This window comes from Palaemon carinicauda, chromosome 42 (assembly GCF_036898095.1).
Source record: "Palaemon carinicauda isolate YSFRI2023 chromosome 42, ASM3689809v2, whole genome shotgun sequence".
In the NCBI taxonomy this organism is placed as follows: domain Eukaryota; kingdom Metazoa; phylum Arthropoda; class Malacostraca; order Decapoda; family Palaemonidae; genus Palaemon; species Palaemon carinicauda.
Window position 1 is genome coordinate 36,229,648 of NC_090766.1, and position 21,527 is coordinate 36,251,174.

The 21,527-nt window shown below is 46.7% G+C and overlaps 1 protein-coding gene across 1 annotated transcript in view; it reads left to right on the forward strand.

The window, feature by feature from the left end:
- Positions 1 to 21,527, forward strand: part of LOC137633186 (solute carrier family 22 member 3-like) — a 60,171-nt gene that overhangs the window by 32,156 nt on the left and 6,488 nt on the right. The window contains exons 8-11 of the mRNA XM_068365343.1: positions 4,245 to 4,474; positions 5,658 to 5,818; positions 8,211 to 8,398; positions 11,940 to 12,088. Coding sequence (XP_068221444.1) covers positions 4,245 to 4,474; positions 5,658 to 5,818; positions 8,211 to 8,398; positions 11,940 to 12,088 — 728 coding nt within the window. The remainder of the gene's footprint in view (positions 1 to 4,244; positions 4,475 to 5,657; positions 5,819 to 8,210; positions 8,399 to 11,939; positions 12,089 to 21,527) is intronic.

The window sequence follows — 21,527 nt, forward strand, 5'->3', positions numbered from 1 at the left end:
TCCCAACCTGATTTGACATAAAATCAGAAATCAGGATATGATAATTATGTTGCAAGTATTTTTGCATAATTCAGAGATTGAGAAAGGTCCTGGAATCATAATCAGGTAAATTTCTCCACACCTGATTTGACATAAAATCAGAAATCAGGATATGATAATTATGTTGCAAGTATTATTGCATAATTCAGTTTCAAAACAGTCCTGGAATCATAATCAGGTAAATTTCTCCCAACCTGATTTGACATAAACTCAGAAATCAGGATATGATAATTATGTTGCAAGTATTTTTGCATAATTCAGAGATTGAGAAAGGTCCTGGAATCATAATCAGGTAAAATTCTCTCAACCTAATTTGACATAAAATCAGAAATCAGGATGTGATGATTATGTTGCAAGCATTATTGCATAATTCAGAGATTCAAAAAGGTCCTGGAATCATAATCAGGTAAATTTCTCCCTACCTGATTTCACATCAAACCAGAAATCAAGATGTATGTTGCAAGCATTATTGCATTATCTGCCTGGGTATCGAGTTTGTACCCCTACACAAGAACAATAACATTCTGAGATGTTGTCGTTAGACAGTCTGCATAGTTTACGGTTGATTAAATCAAACTTGTGACCTCAGATGGAGGGAATCAATCCTAATCAAGCAAGTTTCCACGCAGTTCGTACCCAGGGTTTATCCGTCTTTGCTTCATGGATGCATTTAATAAAATGCTTTTCGCAGGGCTCATGTTGGTTAAGCTAATGAGAGAGCATCATTATGTGCCCCTGGCTGATTAATAATTCGTTCGCTTACGGCGGGAGTTGACTAATAGGTCTCTAATTTCACGTGGATTAATTCATTAAAAGCCGTCGGGCTTCAGAGATTACCTAGCTGGAAAGGATCAAAGCTGGAAGCGCTGTTGACCAATAGCTATCCAGTTCCGGGTCCGCTTTAAACGGAAATATTATCTTCCGGGATGAACGGAGCAAATTGCTTGGATTACAAAAGATGTTGACTCGAGTCACTGATTGATAGGGGTCTCTTTGGAAATAAATTTGTGAAATGAGTTGACCGTCAGATAACATTGTCCTACACGAGATTTTAAAGCCACCCATTGTGATACTACCCCCAGTTTTATGGGGCCCTTTGACTGGCCAGACAGTACTAAATTGGATCCTTCTCTCTGGTTACGGCTCACTTTCCCTTTGCCTAAACATACACCGAATAGCCTGGACTATTCTTTACATATACTCCTCTGTTCTCATACACCTGACAACACTGAGATTACCAAACAATACTTCTTCACACAAGGGGTTACTGCACTGTGATTGTTCAGTGGCCACTTTCTCTTGTTAAGGGTAGAAGAGATTCTTTAGCTATGTTAAGCAGCTCTTCTAGGAGGACACTCCAAAATCAAACCATTGTTCTCTAGTCTTGGGTACTGCCATAGCCTCTGTACTATTGTCTTCCAGTGTCTTGAGTTAGAGTTCTCTTGCTTGAGTTTACACTCTGGCACATTATTCTATCTTATTTCTCTTCCTCAGGATTTGTTAAAGCTTTTTTTTTAGTTTATAAAGGAGATATTTATTTCGATATTGTTACTCTTCTTAGAGTATTTATTATTCCTTGTTTCCTTTTTCATAGGGATATTTTCCCTGTTGGAGCGTCCTGCTTCTCCAACAAAGGTTGTAGCTTAGCCAGTAATAATAATAATAATAACAATGATGATATAATAATAATAATAATAATAATAATAATAATAATAATAATAACAATAATTATATCAATTATTGTGATAATGAAAATCTCTGATTTTTTTTTTTTCAAATGATGATTTTTATTCAGTATTCGGGGCAATACTTACCTTTAAACTTGAACACCTAGCTTACGCAAATAACATAATTTACGAGCTAAGAAATCTGCAGTCTTCATATAAAAAGGAAAATGGCATTTGGGTCTACACCTACATAACTATGAAGGTCTATCAAGAGAGCTTTAATTTCACGAGACCTTAAAACTAAACTAATCATCATCAGCATCATCATCTCCTACGCCTATTGGCGCAAAGGGACTCGGTTAGATTTCACGAATCGTCTCTATCCTTTTTTACAAGTTCTTAGTAAAACATACAAATTTGTACTAAAATAAATTGCAATTAAAGGCAGCTCATGAATGGCAGAGACAAGGGACAGTGATATTGCCTTATCAAGCATACATATACATATGATTAGCGCCTAACCCCCTCTCCACTCAAGCTAGGACCAAGGAAGGCCAGGCAATGGCTACTGATAACTCAGCAGATAGACCTATAGGCTCCCGCAAACCCCCTCCACCCTTAGCTCACAAGTATGGTAAGGTTGCAGCGACCAAAGGAACTAAGAAGTTTGAGCGGGAATCGAACCTCAGGCTGTCGTTCACCAGTCAGGGACGTTACCTCATCATACAGCTGTTTTGAGATATGGCTTCCACAGCCTTTTCCATTTTCGGTTGTGGTGGCCGATGCGGTAACGTCCCTGACTGGTGAACGCCAGATGGGGGTTCGAGTCCCACTCAAACTCGTTAGTTCATTTGGTCTCTGTAACCTTAACTTCCTTAAGACCAAATAATGGGGGCTTTGGGGGAACCTATAGGTCTACCTGCTGAGTCATCAGCAACCATTGCCTGCCCCTCCTTGGTCCTAGTTTGGGTGGAGAGGGGCCATGGGCGCTGGTCATGCGTATATGTAGTCAGTCTCTAGGACATTGTCCTGCTTGGTAGGGCAATGTCACTGTCCCTTGCCTCTGCCATTCATAAGCGGCCTTTAAACAGAAAGTGTTCAAATGAAATAACAATAAACCACAGTTTTCGGAAAAAAGAAAAAGTGTTTGTTTACATTTTAATAGAATGGAAACACGGGCATAGCATCAAAGGCGGGAGGGACATGATCCTATTGAAGTGTAATCAACGTCAGTATTTTATTTGTTGGGATTTTTTTTCGCCCCCTTCCAATGCAACGCCATATCGTGTAGCTATTCCCCCCAAAAAGATCGAATTTTGTTCTCGCTCGCTTTCATTTATTTTTAGCTTTAGTTAAATGATTCAATATTTTAAGAGAAAATGTTTCTTTTGAACTTGTTTTGAAACATCGGCGCTTCTCTCTCTCTCTCTCTCTCTTCTCTCTCTCTCTCTCTCTCTCTCTCTCTCGAAGCATTTGTTTTTTGCGCCTGTTTTTATGACATTGGTTGTGGCGATTATTGATATATACAGGTGCACCCGGCCAATTTAAAAAGACGGGTAAATATTTAGATATATATGAAAACACAGATCCAATCCCCTTTCCTAACTACAATTGGTGGGAGCGTAACAGGGAATAAGAGTTGGAAGACCCAGACCTATATGGCTGAGGACTATGAAACGGGAAGTAGATGATGAATGGAGAAGTAGTGATTTAAAAGCTCAAGATACAGACGACTGGCAAAACCTAACCGAGGGACCTTTGCGTTAATAGGCGTGGGAGGAGATAATGATGATGATTTTATATATATATATATATATATATATATATATATATATATATATATATATATATATAGATAGATAGATAAGCTGTTATGCAAATTCAACGTATCATTGCACCCCTTGCTATAATACTTGTGTGTTTAGTAATTCTAAGTCTTTGGTGAGTAAACTTATGTTCAGGGTATTGATTTTCCGCCAAGATAGTATGTTGACTTAACACACACACTCACACACACACTCCCCCTTTTTCTCTCAACCTAGTTCAATACCTGTGTTATTCTTAATTTTCTGGGTTACAGCTGAAAATTTTGAGGACTATTCCTCAGCAAAAAAAAAAATATATATATATATTAAGGATAAAGTTCTTGGATAAAGCATTGAATTTGTGTGTGTGAGAGAGAGAGAGAGAGAGAGAGAGAGAGAGAGAGAGAGAGAGAGAGAGAGAGAGAGAGAGAGAGAGAGAGAGAGAGAGAGAGAGAATTCTCCAATGAAAGTGGAAGAAAGGGGTAGATAGAGAAACGAAAAGGAAGTGAGAGAGAGAGAGAGAGAGAGAGAGAGAGAGAGAGAGAGAGAGAGAGAGAGAGAGAGAATTCTCCAATGAAAGGGGAAGAAAGAGGTAGATAGAGAAACGAAAAGGAAGTGAGAGAGAGAGAGAGAGAGAGAGAGAGAGAGAGAGAGAGAGAGAGAGAGAGAGAGAGAGAGAGAACAACAAATATCGAAGAAATCTGTTTATGACTCCTCTGTTATGCCTCCTCAGGCCGATGACAAGAAAGCCTCAGAGAAAAGCAAAAAAGAATTGGAGGAGGAAGGAGCCAACGACGCCTCTTCGACGTCGAATTCGAGGCGTCGCACGAAGGACTTCCTGAGGAGGCTGTTCGTCTTCGTTAGGACGCCTGTCCTCAGGAAAGTCTCCCTTATCATGTCCTTTAATTGGATTACCTGCACGATGGTCTACTACGGTCTGTCTCTCAACTTTGGGAATTTCAGGTGAGAAATTTACAAGTACAGTACCTCTCTCTCTCTCTTGCCTACTTTCACATGAGGATATCTCTCATTTTCTTTTGAGGTTCCTCTCTTTCTTGCTTTCTTTTGTATCTCTCATTATTTTTCTTTTTTATTTTTACTCTATATTTTTCCCTTTGAGAACTCTCTCTCTCTCTCTCTCTCTCTCTCTCTCTCTCTCTCTCTCTCTCTCTCTCATTCGCCTACTTTCAAATGAGGATATTTCTCACTTTCTTTTGAGGATCCTCCCTTTCTTGCTTTCTTTTGTGTATCTCATTATTTTTCTTTTTAATTTTTTACTATATATTTTTCACTTTGAGGACTCTCTCTCTCTCTCTCTCTCTCTCTCTCTCTCTCTCTCTCTCTCTCTCTCTCTCTCTCTCTCCTACTTTCACTTTAGGATATCTCTCACTTTCTTGCTTTCTTTTGTGTATCTTTCATTACTTTTCTTTTTTCCTTTTTACTCCTATATTTTCCCTTTGAGGATTCTCTCTCTCTCTCTCCTTATGTTTGAGGGTCCTTCCTCTCCTTTCTCCTTTTTTAAGGATGTTTATTATCCCTCATAATTTCTATTGAGGATCCCCTATCTCCCTCTCTCTCTCCTTTGCTTTCCCTTCAGTCTCCTACTTCCTTATAAGGACGACCTTTGTTTCAGCTGCTTCCTGTTGAGTATTCTCTCATTTACTTCATTTTGCTGATCATCCTTTTCTCTCATTTTGATGATCCTCACATTCTCTCTATTGCTCTCTTCTACTATCTGTAGAGAATCACACCTCTTTCTCTCTATTGTTTCTTGTAGATCCAACTCATTCTTTCATCCGAGGATTCTCTCTCTCTCATGTTTGATGTTTGTTTCTTGCTCTTAGTCGTTCTTTCCTTTTGGGGACTCTTTATCTCTTTCGCTTATAGAAGCCTCTCTCTCTCTCTCTCTCTCTCTCTCTCTCTCTCTCTCTCCTCTCTCTCTCTCTCTCTCTCTCTCTCTGTGGAGGACCTTCTCTCTCTATCACCTTACTTTAGAGGATTCTCTCTCTCTCTCTCTCTCTCTCTCTCTCTCTCTCTCTCTCTCCTCTCTCTCTCTCTCTCTCTCTCTCTCTCTCTCTCTCTCTCAAAGCTATTATAAATCAACCCAATAACACCTTGCAATTCCTCTCTTCCCCGAACCATCCAGCGCCGACCCCTACCTGTACATGTTCCTGGGGGGTCTGATGGAGCTTCCGTCCTACACTCTCATCATTCCCATCGTCATGAGAATCGGCAGGAAGATCCCCCTCATCGTCTTCTTGGTCTCCTGCGGCGTGGCCGTTCTGATCCTGCTTGTCCTTCCAGGAGGTGAGTGTCGTAGGATCATTGTTTAATCCTTTCCTAATGGATGTATCTCGGTTTGGTGCATTACAATTGTGAAGCCCCCCCCCCCCCCCCCACACACACAATTACTCTTTAATAACATTTACCATTAAGCGCATTGCCCTTTGCAATTGCGCTCTGAAATCATTACCATTGCGCGTATCTTTACATTGATATTGCGCGTTTACCAAAGAAAAACTCAAGTTCTATTTTTCCATAGCTCTTAATCTTTATATGTAATTGAGTTTGAGTGATTAATTAGTTGGTTGAATTCCATTTAAATTTTGTATTTCCTTTACAAAATTTCAAGGATTTCTCATGTTAATACATAATAATAGTTGTTGGTCCAGCTAATTTTATGGCAGCCTCATTAAATTTAACTACCATTTTACGGTTGATGCAAATCAGATAAATACGTGTGGACACGCCCATATTCAAACACATGCCTGTATGTATTAAATTTTCCATTTTATTCTGCATTACCCCAAATCTTTTGATTTCGTAGCGTCCAGGGATTTAATTTTTCAGCAATTGGAAATTGCGTAAAGAAAAGGTTATCTCCCGTTCAAGATTATGCCTCTTGCATAATGTTATGTGCAACTTCATGCCTGATGTCTTCAGTTCCGTATTGAATCTGTGTATTAACAACATAGTTCATAGCAGCCGTTGAATACTTAAATGAAAAAAAGTGAACCACATATTGAAGAAGTCCAATAAAGTAAAAAAGATAATTATAATGGACAAAACATATGTATCCATCCCTACAACAGGATTTATTAATTATCAAAATATCTACAAAATTACTTTTTCACATTTATGATCAATTTCATCTTCATATATCTAAATCCTGTAGGCGTCAAACAGACTTCTTAAAACACGATTTATTAATTATCAAATCTACAAAATTACTTTTTCACATTTATGATCAATTTCATCTTCATATATCTAAATCCTGTAGGCGTCAAACAGACTTCTTAAAACACGATTTATTAATTATCAAATATCTACAAAATTACTTTTTCACATTTATGATCAATTTCATCTTCATATATCTAAATTCTGTTGGCGGCAAACAGAATTTTGTTAGTTTTGAGGTTACTTATATAATTAATCCAGTGTTTGCTGATGTGTTATTATAGTATTTCAGTTATTTATATTAGATTATTGAGTTAGCATTGCCAAGCAACATTATTATTGACCTTATCTGTTTTATTAATTAAAACGTAAAAATTGTTCCATAAAATTAAATGAAATAATAATACACATTTAAATGCCACATTCCTACACTGGATAATCCCTCTGTAAAGTTATTTGTACATAAAAAAGATAACCAGACACCCAAGTTCAATCAATTTGTGCAATTAACGTTATTGTTGTAGGTTGCTCACTGAATACTTTTAACAGGAATGAGAAAATGAGCTAGATTCAGTTGAAGAGGATAAATTATGAATACAAAATAGCCATTAATTCATAAAATTAAATATTAAATTTACTAACAGAAATTGTCTTCATCTCATGTGGTGTCCTGTAGATAAACTAAAGAGTCTTTGCAGCATCCCTTGTAATACATCATTTAGAATTTCTTTTCTCCTTTATAAACTTAACCCTCTTAGTGCAACTGAGTGCATAACAACTTGCAAACTTACACTAAATGGCCTACCAGGTCCCAATACCAGGTCATTTAACCCAAATTCCACTAACCAACCCCATTCCACCTCACCAATAAATGACCTCGCAAGCCCAATCACCAGGTCGTGTTTGCCCAAATTTCTTAAATCCCCAACTCAGCTTTCCTAAACCCCCAGGTCATATTGCCCAAATTTCCTAAACCCCCAGGTCATGTTGTCCAAATTTCCTAAACCTCCAGGTCATGTTGCCTAAATTGCTTAAATCTGTTGCCCAAGTTTCCTAAACCACTAGGTCATGTTGCCCAAATTTCCTAAATCACTAGGTCATGTTGCTCAAATATCCTAAACCTCCAGGTCATGTTGCCTAAATTTCCGAAACTTCCAGGTCATACTGCCCAAATTTCTTAAATCCCCAGGTCATGTTGCCCAAATTTCCTAAACTACCAGGTCATATTGCCCAAATTTCCTAAACCACTAGGCCATTTTGCACAAATTTCCTAAATCACTAGGTCATGTTGCCCAAATATCCTAAATCACTAGGTCATGTTGCTCAAATTTCCAAAATCACTAGGTCATGTTGCACAAATTTCCTAAACTTCCAGGTCATGTTGCCTAATTTTCCTAAATCACTAGGTCATGTTGCCCAAATTTCCTAAATCACCAGGGCATGTTGCACAAATTTCCTAAACCACCAGATCATGTTGCTCAAAATCCCTAAACCAATAATCCTAATCTATTTAACCTTGCAGAGCGAAACACGTGGTTCTTCCTGACAGTGGTGATGATTGGTAAATTTTTAATCACGTCCGCCTATCAGGTCATCTACCTCTACTGCAGCGAGCTTTACCCAACGACGCTTCGAACCCGTGGCCTCGGACTGACTTCCATGATGGGCAGGCTAGGAGCCATCATCTCTCCTTTCATCAATGATAAACTGGTGAGAGCATTAAATTATTAGAATAAGTGGTAATTATCTGACAGAATTTTCCTAAGTATACAAACCCTGGTCCTTCACAGAGGATAGATTATCAGCAAAGCTGGAGAATACGGCTATTAAACTTTTATAACGAGGTGTAAACAGGTGGCCAGTAGTTTCCGAGATTGGGAAAGCGCTGGCCCCTTACTCACTGAACACTTATTCTGATTATTCCAGTACAATTGCATATCTTCTCTTTTATATGGGAGACTCATCCTTAGGTGGGAGGAAATCCCTATTCCAAGTGGCCGGCTACTTCTCCCGGGCTAGTAAAACTCAGACATTTGTAAGTGATGCACAGTTAATGTTCTTTACACCTTATGTACCAGTGCATTAGGAATACCATAATGTGCAGAGCAGAAAATTTTGTGTGGTAACAGAACAGAGGTTCAGCAAGACCTTAGTAATGTCCCAGGGTGGTGGTCTCGCCTCCATCGGAGGACAGTACTTTACAAAGCTTTGTATTAGCATAGTTGGTTCTGCCGAACAAGAAATATAAATTCCTTTCAGCCTAAAGACCTGGCTTAGGCTAAACAGTAGTGTTTCAATGCTGATACTGACCCCCTCCCACAACACCAACCGCAAAAGATAGCCCACTTGGCTTGGTTCACGGAAGTGTAAGATTTCTGGGGGTATCCAGACATTTCTCGTGCAACTTTGCACAAAAATCCTTTCTCAGAGGAAATGCTGGATAACCTCCATACGTGAAGCCAGAGTGATTCCACAACAGGTCGAGGAGAGGAGGTAATTCTTTTGAAGTTTCTATTAAAAGAAATAGAAAGTCCAGATACCATTCTTCTCGAGACGCTTTCGGGCCACCACAGCCATATTGAGGTTGGGAGTGAATCGGACTCGGTTCAAGTCACTCATAAGGCAAAACAGCAGAAAAGCATGGGTCATCCTAAGTGTGCTGCAAGTCATTCTTGAATGCTACTTTTGAGTTTAGTATTAGTGACCAGTATATCAGAAGCTTTTGATTTAGCAAGGTTGCAAATAGGTCGACTGTCGGCGAGCCTCATAAAGTCAGGATCTTGCTTGTTGTCTAAGGATACATAGACCATTCTGATCCAACAATCTGCATCCTCCTGCTCAGACTGTCGCCAGGTTGTCGTTTTTGCTTGGAATAAAGTAGGCATTTAGAGTGACCAAGTTGAGCACTCTTGGATTTCTACTGCTAGATGACAAAAGCTGCAGAGAAACAGTACCACCTGGTTTGTTTATATACGCCACCACGGTGGTGTTTTCGCTCATCAACTTTGAGTGACCAGTCATAAGAGATGATTGATTTTTACTAATAGATGAGACAACGAAGACCTTAAAGATGGCTACTGTTAACAAAGAATCAGTTGACTAGAAAAGCATATTCATGAGAATCACCACTGGAAACGAGGAAAGCAGCAGATGTAACGCCTTCAACAAAAACTAGATCAGACCATTCCGAACATGAAACATGAAATTACAGAAGGGAAGATGTGATCACTATACGGGAAGGTTAGCTAACAGAGAGCAATACCGAACCATGGACACACCTTAGAAATAGTCTATGCAGTGGCAGAATTCCCCAATACTCCTGAGACATTGGCCAGGTTTTTTTTTTCTTTTTTCTTTTTTAAGAGAATATCATCTAAACTTCCCTGTTGAAAGTCACACAAATAACTAGAAAATGAAAGATTAAGCACATTGTTTTTTTAATTAGGCCAGGATGTAAGATTATGATATACTTGGAGTATCCATAAGAAGAGTGGTTGTATGATAAACGATAGTTGTAGAATAAAATTTTATCAATAAATAAAGTTGTTGAACTTACGAAACATACCAGAGCAACTGACTGAATCAACAACGACTAAACAGTAAACTGATATAACAAACAAACATTAAAAAGGAATCTGTTTCCCTGGCTTCCAGCTTTTAAGATCTTTAAAAAACAAACTGATTGCTCGTTTGAGTTCTACGAAGGAACCATATGTTCAGGTTTTTATTGGTTAATCACCTCATTTTCCTTGAAGATTCATCACCTCCCCTCCCCCTGATTTCTCTCATGAGCAAATCTATTTTATTGTCTTTTAACTTCACATCGTCGTACTAATAGCATTTCCTGAAGGTTTTAAATACCTTCGTAAATCTCTTGCTCTCTTTCCTACTCTGAAGATTTTCTCTCTTTCCTACCTTTTGAGGATTCTCTCTCTCTCTCTCTCTCTCTCTCTCTCTCTCTCTCTCTCTCTCTCTCTCTCTCTCTCTCTCTCTCTCTCGTGCTTCTTGTTTTAGTTATGCAAACAGCCCATTCGCCTTGAAGATAACGGGAGAGTTAAATGCTACTTCGCGTAAGTGAAGGAATGAATAAATTTCGTCTTGTAAAACTTCCGAGTCTGGGACATAGTGTCTTCACTTTGATTTCAATTAAGATTACCATATAAGCTAATTATGTCCCGGAAATTCATTTCATTGCTGGCGAAGAGAAAACAGAAAGTTATTTGCTTTTTCTGGCCACAATTCTTGTCATACTCATACAAGTTTTCCCAGTCAACTAATAGTTTTCCCCATCTATAGTAAACTTTAAAATATTAGCTTTTAACATAACCATATAACGTTGAATTTCAGTAAATTCATCCAACGTATTACTTTCTTCCCAGACCTATTTGATTATATATTAGCCATCTATTCTATAATTTTGTAAATCATGTTGGTAAATTAATAATATTTGTTTAGGTGTTGTTGCTGTTTTTGAAATATTTTATTTTTCCTTGTTTCCTTTCCTCACTGGGCTATTGTCCCTGTTGGAGCCCTTGGGGTTATAGCATCTTGCTTTTCCAATTAGGTTTGTAGCTTAGCAAGTAATGATAATAATATTAATATTAAACTACAATATAAAGTTAGCCCATGTTTCTACCATTTGATCTTCAAGCGTTTATAACCTTTGGAAATGAAACCAGAATTTTATAAGTGTTCTAAATCCTTTATTGTTATTCCAGAGATTTTATCGAATTTAGGTCTGGTAATATTTTGATATATAATTCAAGTAAATATATACTTTAAGTTTTATTCAATTCTCATATTTATCTATATTACTTATTTTAAGAAATAAGTAAAAAAGTTTTATCTTTGCTTAAATGTAACATTATGCCCAAAATGGACTCTTATACTTAATTAAATTTTAATATCTTACCCAATCAGTGGTTACATTAAACATCATATAGATTCGAGTTTTAGGACGTTATCCTAAGTACTTACATAACATAATACGGATAATTAATATTAACGGATAGATTAAAATATTTATTTATATTATTAGTTACAGGGTTAATGACCTTCGTAATTGAGCCGCAAGATAAATCTCAATCAATGACATTTGTCAGCTACTCACATTAGGTTATTTAAACTAAGTTGTCACTCTTATTCATCCAGTGACCTAGGCAATTGTAACACCAGGCAATGCCAAATCAATGTCATTTTAATGTCAAAACATTTGTCAATAGTATTTCACCCGCCCGTTGCTCCTAAACAGGGAGGGTACCACTGGGCCATCCCAAGCACCATTTTCGGCATCACCAGCATGATAGCAGGATCGCTCACCTGTCTCCTGCCGGAGACCAATAATGTAGACCTTCCGGAGACAGTGGCCGACGTCGAGAACTGGAAATACAGAAGAGACAGGTAATGAGAGATTGCTGTTCTGTTCAAGAATGTAATGGATGCTATTTTCATGTCCACAGCTTTTAGCAATGGTAAAAAATTGGCATAATACAAGAAATATTTTAACCAATACAAGGAATATTTTAAATTTCATTTTGGAATGAGAAGTGCTAGTATCAATAGTATTTCTTTGGGAAAATGTCGAGTTTTTTCTTCATACTTTCTCTCAGTACTTCATTTGAAAATTTTTAAGGACCTTTTCTCCGGCTCTCTTTCGTACCTGTTGAGGATTACGTCATTTGAATTATGTTGACTGAACTAAAATTCTCTCTCTCTCTCTCTCTCTCTGAGATTGATTGATTTGAGGTTTTACGTAAGGATGCCAGAAAACCTCAAATCAATCAAACAATCCTCCCCTCATCTCGCTCTTTTCCCCCCTCCTCTCGCTCTCTTCCCCCCTCCTCTCGCTCTCTTCCCCACCTCTCGTTTTCTCCCCCAGCCTCTTGCTCTCTTCTCCCCCTCCCCTCTTCCCCCCTCTCTCTCATTCTCTTCCCCCTTCCCTCTCACACACTCCCCCATCCTCTTGCTCTCTGTTTCCCCTCCTCACATTCTTCCCCTCTCCCTCTCGCTCTCTTCTTAACCACCCTCTCGCTCTCTTTCTCCGCTCCCTCTCGCTCTCTACCCCCTCCTGCACTCTCCCCCTCTCGCACTCTTCCTCCCCACTCGCTCTCTTTCTCTGGCTCATTCTTGCCTCCTCTGGCTCTCTTCCTCCCCCTCTCGCACTTTCCCCCTCCTATCTCTCTCTCTCTCTCTTGCTCTATTATGCCTTTTCCCCTCTCGCTCTCTTAGCCCCCCTCCCCTCTCTCGCTCTTACACCCTCTCCCCGTCTTATTCCTCCCCTCTCTTACCCCCCTCTCTCTCGCTCTTACACCCCCTCCCCCTCTTATTCCTCCCCTCTCTTACCCCCCTCTCTCTCTGTTCACCCCCTATCCACTTGCTATTTTAACCCCCGTCCCCTCCTCTGGCTATCTTACCCGTTCCCCCTCTCGCTCTCTCTACCGCTCTTTCTCCCCTCTCGCTCTTTCTACCCCCCTTCCCACCCTCGCTCTCTCTACCCCCATCCCCCTCGTTCTCTCTACCCCCTACCTGCTCTCTCTACCCCATCCCCCTTCTCGCTCTCTTTACCCCACTTCCCCCACTCGCTCTCTCTACCCCGCCCTTAACCCCTTCTCACTCTCTCTACACCCCCTTCCCCCCTCTCACTCTCTTACCCACCCTTCCCCCTCTCGCTCTCTTACCCCCCTTCCCCCCTCTCGCTCTCTTAAACCCCTTCCCCCCTTCCCCCCTCTCGCTCTCTTACCACCCCTTCCCCCTCTCGCTCTCTTACCACCCCTTCCCCCCAACTTGCTCTCTAACTCCCCCTTCCCCCCTCTCACTCTTAACCCCGCTTTCCCCTCTTGCTCTCTTACCACCCCTTCCTCCTTCTCATTCTCTTACCACCCTTCCCACTCTCACTCTCTTACCCCCCACTTATCCCCTTCCCTCTCACTCTCTTACCCCCCTTCCCCCTCTCGCTCTCTTAACCCCCCTTACCCCGTTCCCTCTTGCTCTGTTACCCCCCTTCCCCCCTCTCGCTCTCTTAACCCCCCTTCCTCCATCTCGCTCTCTTAACCCCCCTTACCACTCTTGCTCTCTTACCCCCCTTCCCCCTCTCGCTCTCTTAACCCCCCTTACCCCCTCTCGCTCTCTTACCACCCTTCCCACTCTTGCTCTCTTAACCCCCACTTCCCCCCTTCCCTCTCACTCTCTTACCCCCTTCCCCCTCTCACTCTCTTAACCCCCCTTCCTCCTTCTCGCTCTCTTAACCCCCCTTACCCCATCTCGCTCTCTTACCCCCCTCTCGCTCTCTTACCCCCTTCCCCCTCTCGCTCTCTAACTCCCCCTTCTCCCCTCTCACTCTTAACCCCCCTTCCCCCTCTTGCTCTCTTACCACCCCTTCCCCCTTCTCACTCTCTTACCACCCTTCCCCCTCTTGCTCTCTTACCACCCCTTCCCCCTTCTCACTCTCTTACCACCCTTCCCACTCTTGCTCTCTTACCCCCCACTTCCCCCCCTTCCCTCTCGCTCTGTTACCCCCCTTCCCCCCTCTCGCTCTCTTACCACCCTTCCCACTCTCACTATCTTACCCACCACTTCCCCCTTCCCTCTCGCTCTCTTACCCCCTTCCACCTCTTGCTCTCTTAACCCCCCTTCCTCCATCTCGCTCTCTTAACCCCCCTTACCCCCTCTCGCTCTCTTACCACCTTTCCCACTCTTGCTCTCTTACCCCCCACTTCCCCCCTTCCCTCTCGCTCTCATACCCCCTTCCCCCTCTCGCTCTCTTACCCCCACTTTCCCCCTTCCCCCTTCTCACTCTCTTACCACCCTTCCCACTCTTGCTCTCTTACCCCCCACTTCCCCCCTTCCCTCTCGCTCTGTTACCCCCCTTCCCCCCTCTCGCTCTCTTAACCCCCCTTCCCCCATCTCACTCTCTTACCACCCTTCCCACTCTCACTATCTTACCACCACTTCCCCCTTCCCTCTCGCTCTCTTACCCCCTTCCACCTCTTGCTCTCTTAACCCCCCTTCCTCCATCTCGCTCTCTTAACCCCCCTTACCCCCTCTCGCTCTCTTACCACCTTTCCCACTCTTGCTCTCTTACCCCCCACTTCCCCCCTTCCCTCTCGCTCTCATACCCCCTTCCCCCTCTCGCTCTCTTACCCCCACTTTCCCCCTTCCCCCTCTCGCTCTCTTACCACCCCTTCCCCCTTCTCACTCTCTTACCACCCTTCTCACTCTCTTAACCCCCCTTCCCCCTTCTCACTCTCTTACCAACCTTCCCACTCTCACTCTCTTACCCCCACTTCCTCCCTTCCCTCTCGCTCTGTTACCCCCCTTCCCACTCTCGCTCTCTTACCCCCCACTTCCCCCCTTCTCACTCTCTTACCACCCTTCCCACTCTCGTTCTCTTACCCCCCACTTCTCCCCTTCTCACTCTCTTACCACCCTTCCCACTCTTGCTCTCTTACCCCCACTTCCCCCGTTCCCTCTTGCTCTGTTACCCCCTTCCCCCCTCTTGCTCTCTTAACCCCCCTTCCCCCATCTCGCTCTCTTAACCCCCCTTACCACCTCTCGCTCTCTTACCACCCTTCCCACTCTCGCTATCTTACCCCCCACTTGCCCCCTTCCCTCTCGCTCTCTTACCCCCCGTTCCCCGCTCTCGCTCTCTTACTCCCCTTCCCCCTCTCGCTCTCTTACCGCCCCGCTTCCCCCTCTTGCTCTCTTACCCCCCTTTCTCCCTCTCGCTCTCTTACCCCCTCTTCCCCCTCTCACTCCCTTACCCCTTTCACTCTCTTAACCCCCTTCCCACTCTCACTCTTACCCCCCTTCCCCCTCTCGCTCTCTTACCCACCCTTCCCCCTCTCGATCTCTTACCCCCCCTTCCCCCCTCTCGCTCTCTTAAACCCCTTCCCCCTCTCGCTCTCTTACCCACCAATTCCCCCCTTCCCCCTTTCACTCTTTTACCACCCCTTCCCCCCAACTCGCTCTCTAACTCCCCCTTCCCCCCTCTCACTCTTAACCCCGCTTTCCCCTCTTGCTCTCTTACCACCCCTTCCCCCTTCTCACTCTCTTACCACCCTTCACACTCTCGCTATCTTACCCCCCACTTGCCCCCTTCCCTCTCGCTCTCTTACCCCCTTCCCCCTCTCGCTCTCTTAACCCCCCTTACCCCCTCTCGCTCTCTTACCACCCTTCCCACTCTTGCTCTCTTAACCCCCACTTCCCCCCTTCCCTCTCACTCTCTTACCCCCTTCCCCCTCTCGCTCTCTTAACCCCCCTTCCTCCTTCTCGCTTTCTTAACCCCCTTACCCCCTCTCGCTCTCTTACCCCCCTCTCGCTCTCTTACCCACCCTTCCCCCTCTCGCTCTCTTAAACCCCTTCCCCCTCTCGCTCTCTTAAACCCCTTCCCCCTCTTGCTCTCTTACTCCCCTTCCCCTCTCGCTCTCTTACCACCCCTTCCCCCACTCGCTCTCTAACTCCCCCTTCTCCCCTCTCACTCTTAACCCCCCTTCCCCATCTTGCTCTCTTACCACCCCTTCCCCCTTCTCACTCTCCTACCACCCTTCTCACTCTCGCTCTCTTAACCCCCACTTCCCCCCTTCCCTCTCGCTCTGTTACCCCCCTTCCCCCCTCTCGCTCTCTTAACCGCCCTTACCCCTCTCGCTCTCTTACCACCCTTCCCACTCTCACTATCTTACCCCCCACTTCCCCCCTTCCCTCTCGCTCTCTTACCCCCTTCCCCCCTCTTGCTCTCTTAACCTCCCTTCCTCCATCTTGCTCTCTTAACCCACCTTACCCCCTCTCGCTCTCTTACCACCTTTCCCACTCCTGCTCTCTTACCCCCCCACTTCCCCCCTTCCCTCTCGCTCTTACCCCCTTCCCCCTCTCGCTCTCTTACCCCCACTTTCCCCCTTCCCCCTCTCACTCTCTTACCACCCCTTCCCCCTTCTCACTCTCTTACCACCCTTCCCCCTTCTCACTCACTTAACCCCCCTTCCGCCTTCTCACTCTCTTACCAACCTTCCCACTCTCGCTCTCTTACCCCCACTTCCTCCCTTCCCTCTCACTCTGTTATCCCCCTTCCCACTCTCGCTCTCTTACCACCCACTTCCCCCCTTCTCACTCTCTTACCACCCTTCCCACTCTCGTTCTCTTACCCCCCACTTCTCCCCTTCTCACTCTCTTACCACCCTTCCCACTCTCGCTCTCTTAACCCCCCTTCCCCCCTTCCCTCTTGCTCTGTTACCCCCCTTCCCCCCTCTCGCTCTCTTAACCTCCCTTCCTCCATCTCGCTCTCTTAACCGCCCTTACCACCTCTCGCTCTCTTACCACCCTTCCCACTCTCGCTATCTTACACCCCACTTGCCCCCTTCCCTCTCGCTCTCTTACCCCCCGGTCCCCGCTCTCGCTCTCTTACTCCCCTTCCCCCTCTCGCTCTCTTACCGCCCTGCTTCCCCCTCTTGCTCTCTTACCCCCCTTTCTCCCTCTCGCTCGCTTACCCCCATCCCCCTCTCACTCCCTTACCCCTTTCGCTCTCTTAACCCCCTTCCCACTCTCACTTTTACCCCCCTTCCCCCTCTCGCTCTCTTAATCCCCCTTCCCCCCTCTTCCTCTCTTACCACCCCTTTCCCCTTCTCACTCTCTTACCACCCTTCTCACTCTCACTCTCTTACCCCCACTTCCCCACTTCCCTCTCGCTCTATTACCCCCCTTCCCCCCTCTCGCTCTCTTAACCCACCCTTCCCCCATCTCGCTATTTTAACCCCCATTACCCCCTCTGGCTCTCTTACCGCCCTTCCCACTCTCGCTCTCTTACCCCCCAATACCCCCCCTTCCCCCTCTCGCTTTCTCAACCCCCCCTCTTCCATCTCGCTCTTAACTCCCCTTACCCCATCTCGCTCTCTTACCCACCCTTCCCCCTCTCCGTCTCTTACCCACCCTTCCCCCCTCTCCCTCTCTTAAACTCCTCCCCATCTCTCGCTCTCTTACCCCCACTTCCCCCTCTTCCCCCTCTCGCTCTCTTACCACCCCTTCCCCCACTCGCTCTCTAACTCCCCCTTCTCTCCTCTCACTCTTAACTCCCCTTCCCCCTTCTCACTCCCTTACCACCTTTCCCACTCTCACTCTCTTACCCCCCACTTCCCCCCTTCCCTCTCGCTCTGTTACCCCCCTTCCCCCTCTCGCTCTCTTAACCCCCATTCCCCCATCTCGCTCTTTAACCCCCTTACCCCCTCTCGCTCTCTTACCACCTTTCCCACTCTTGCTCTCTTACCACCTTTCCCACTCTTGCTCTCTTACCCCCCACTTCCCCCTCTTGCTCTCTTACCCCCTTCCCCCTCTCGCTCTCTTAACCCCCCTTCCTCCATCTCGCTCTCTTAACCCCCCTTGCCCCATCTCGCTCTCTTAACCCCTCTCGCTCTCTTACCACCCTTCCCTCTCTCGCTCTCTTACCCCCCTTCCCCCCTTCCCTCTCGCTCTCTTACCCCCTTCCCCCTCCCGCTCTCTTAACCCCCCTTCCTCCATCTCGCTCTCTTAACCCACCTTACCCCCTCTCGCTCTCTTACCACCCTTCCCACTCTCGCTCTCTTACCCCCCATTTCCCCCCTTCCCCCTCTCCCTCTCTTAACCCCCCTTTCTCCATCTCGCTCTCTTAACCCCCTTACCACATCTCGCTCTCTTACCACCCTTCCCACTCTCGCTCTCTTACCCCCCCTTCCCCCCTTCCCTCTCGTTCCCTTACCCCTGTTCCCCGCTCTCGCTCTCTTACTCCCCTTCCCCCTCTCACTCTCTTACCCCCCTCTTCCCCCTCTCACTCTCTTACCCCTTCCTTCCCACTCTCGCTCTCTTACCCCCACTTCCCCCCTTCCCCCTCTCCCTCTTAACCCCCCTTTCTCCATCTCGCTCTTTTAACCTCCCTTACCCCATCTCGCTCTCTTACCACCCTTCCCACTCTTGCTCTCTTACCCCACTTCCCCCCTTCCCTCTCGTTCTCTTACCCCCATTCCCCGCTCTCGCTCTCTTACTCCCCTTCCCCCTCTTGCTCTCTTACCCCCCTCTTCCCCCTCTCACTCTCTTACCCCTTCCTTCCCACTCTCGCTCTCTTACCCCCACTTCCCCCCTTCCCCCTCTCCCTCTTAACCCCCCTTTCTCCTTCTCGCTCTTTTGACCTCCCTTACCCCATCTCGCTCTCTTACCACCCTTCCCACTCTTGCTCTCTTACCCCACTTCCCCCCTTCCCTCTCGTTCTCTTACCCCCGTTCCCCGCTCTCGCTCTCTTACTCCCCTTCCCCCTCTTGCTCTCTTACCCCCCTTCCCCCTCTCGCTCTCTTACCCCCCTCTTCCCCCTCTCACTCTCTTACCCCTTCCTTCCCCCTCTCGCTCTCTTAGCCCCTCGTCCCCCTCTCACTCTTTTAACCCCCCTCACCCCCTCTCGCTCTCTTACCACCCTTCCCACTCTCGCTATTACCACCTCTCTTCCCCCTCTCAATCTCTTACCCCTCTCGCTCTCTTACCCCCATCCCCCTTCTCGCTCTCTTAACCCCCCTTCCCCCTCTCACTCTCTCACCCCCCCTTCCCCCCTCACTCTCTTACCCACCCTTCCTCCATCTCGCTCTCTTAACCCCCTTACCTTATCTCGCGCTCTTACCACCCTTCCCACTCTCGCTCTCTTACCCCCACTTCCCCCCTTCCCTCTCGCTCTCTTACCTCCGTTCCCCGCTCTCGCTCTCTTACCCCCTTCCCCTTCTCGCTCTCTTACCCCCCCTCTTCCCCCCTTTCCCTTTCGCTCTTACCCCCTTCCACCTCTCGCTCTTTTAACCCCCCTTCCTCCATCTCGCTCTCTTAACCCCCCTTACCCATTTCGCTCTCTTACCACCCTTCCCACTCTCGCTCTCTTACCCCCACTTCACTCTCGCTCTCTACCCCCTCCTGCACTCTCCCGCTCTCACACTCTTCCTCCCCACTCGCTCTCTTTCTCTGGCTCATTCTTGCCTCCTCTGGCTCTCTTCCTCCCCCTCTCCCACTTTCCCCCTCCTATCTCTCTTTCTCTCTCTTGCTCTATTATGCCTTTTCCCCTCTCGCTCTCTTAGCCTCCCTCCCCTCTCGCTCTCTTAGCCCCTCCCCTCTCTCGCACTTACACCCCCTCCCCCTCTTATTCCTCCCCTCTCTCACTCTTACACCCCTCCCCCTCTTATTCCTCCCCTCTCTTACCCCCCTCTCTCTCTGTTCACCCCCTATCCACTCGCTATCTTACCCCCGTCCCCTCCTCTGGCTATCTTACCCCTTCCCCCTCTCACTCTCTCTACCCCTCTTTCTCCCCTCTCGATCTCTCTACCCCCCTTCCCATTCTCGCTCTCTCTACCTCAACTCTCTTCCCCCCTCTCACTCTCTTACCCCCCCTTCCCCCCTCTCACTCTCTTACCCACCCTTCCCCCACTCTTAAACCCATTCCCCCTCTCTCTCTTTTACCCCCACTTCCCCCCTTCCCCCTCTCGCTCTCTTACCACCCCTTCCCCCACTCGCTCTCTAACTCCCCCTTCTTCCTCTCACTTTTAACCCCCCTTTCCCCTTTTACTCTCTTACAACCCCTTCCCCCTTCTCACTCTCTTACTACCCTGCCCCCTTCTCACTCTCTTACCCCCCCACTTCCCCCCCTTCCCTCTCGCTCTCTTACCGCCCTTCCCCCTCTCGCTCTCTTAACCCCCCTTCCCCCCTCTCGCTCTCTTAACCCCCCTTCCCCCATCTCGCTCTCTTAACCCCCTTCCCCCATCTTGCTCTCTTAACCCCCCTTCCCCCATCTCGCTCTCTTAACACCCCTTACCCCCTCTCGCTCTTACCACCCTTCCCACTCTCACTCTCTTACCCCCACTTCTCCCCTTCCCTCTCGCTCTCTTACCCCCTTCCCGCTCTCACTCTCTTAACCCCCTTTCCTCTATCTCACTCTCTTACCCACCACTTTCCCCCCTTCCCCCTCTCTTACCACCCCTTCCCCCACTCGCTCTCTAACTCCCCCTTCCCCCCTCTCACTCTTGACCCCCCTTACCCCTCTTGCTCTCTTACCACCCTTCCCACCCTTCCCACTCTCGCTCTCTTACCCCCACTCCCCCCTTCCCTCTCGCTCTCTTAACCCCCTTCCCCCATCTTTCTCTCTTAACCCCCCTTACCCCCCTCTTGCTCTCTTTACACCCTTCCCACTCTCGCTCTCTTACGCCCACTTCCCCCTTCCCTCTCGCTCTCTTATACCCTTCCCCCTCTCGCTCTCGTAACACCCATTCCTCCATCTCGCTCTCTTAAACCCCTTACCCCCCCACGCTCTCTTAACCCCCCTTACCCCCTCTCGCTGTCTTACGCCCCACTATCCCCCCTTCCCTCTTGCTCTCTTACCCCCTTCCCCCTCTCGCTTTCTTAATCCCCCTTCCTCCATCTCGCTCTCTTAACACCCTTACCCCCTCTCGCTCTCTTACCACCCTTCCCACTCTCGCTCTCTTACCCTCCACTTCCCTCTCGCTCTCTTACCCCCTTCCCCCTCTTGCTCTCTTAACCCCCTTACTCCATCTCGCTCTCTTAACCCCCTGCCCCATCTTTCTCTCTTAACCCCCCCTTACCCCCTCTTGCTCTCTTTACACCCTTCCCACTCTCGCTCTCTTACCCCCACTTCCCCCCTTCCCTCTCGCTCTCTTATACCCTTCCCCCTCTCGCTCTCGTAACACCCCTTCCTCCATCTCGCTCTCTTAAACCCCTTACCCCCCCACGCTCTCTTAACCCCCCTTACCCCCTCTCGCTGTCTTACGCCCCACTATCCCCCCTTCCTTCTTGCTCTCTTACCCCCTTCCCCCTCTCGCTTTCTTAATCCCCCTTCCTC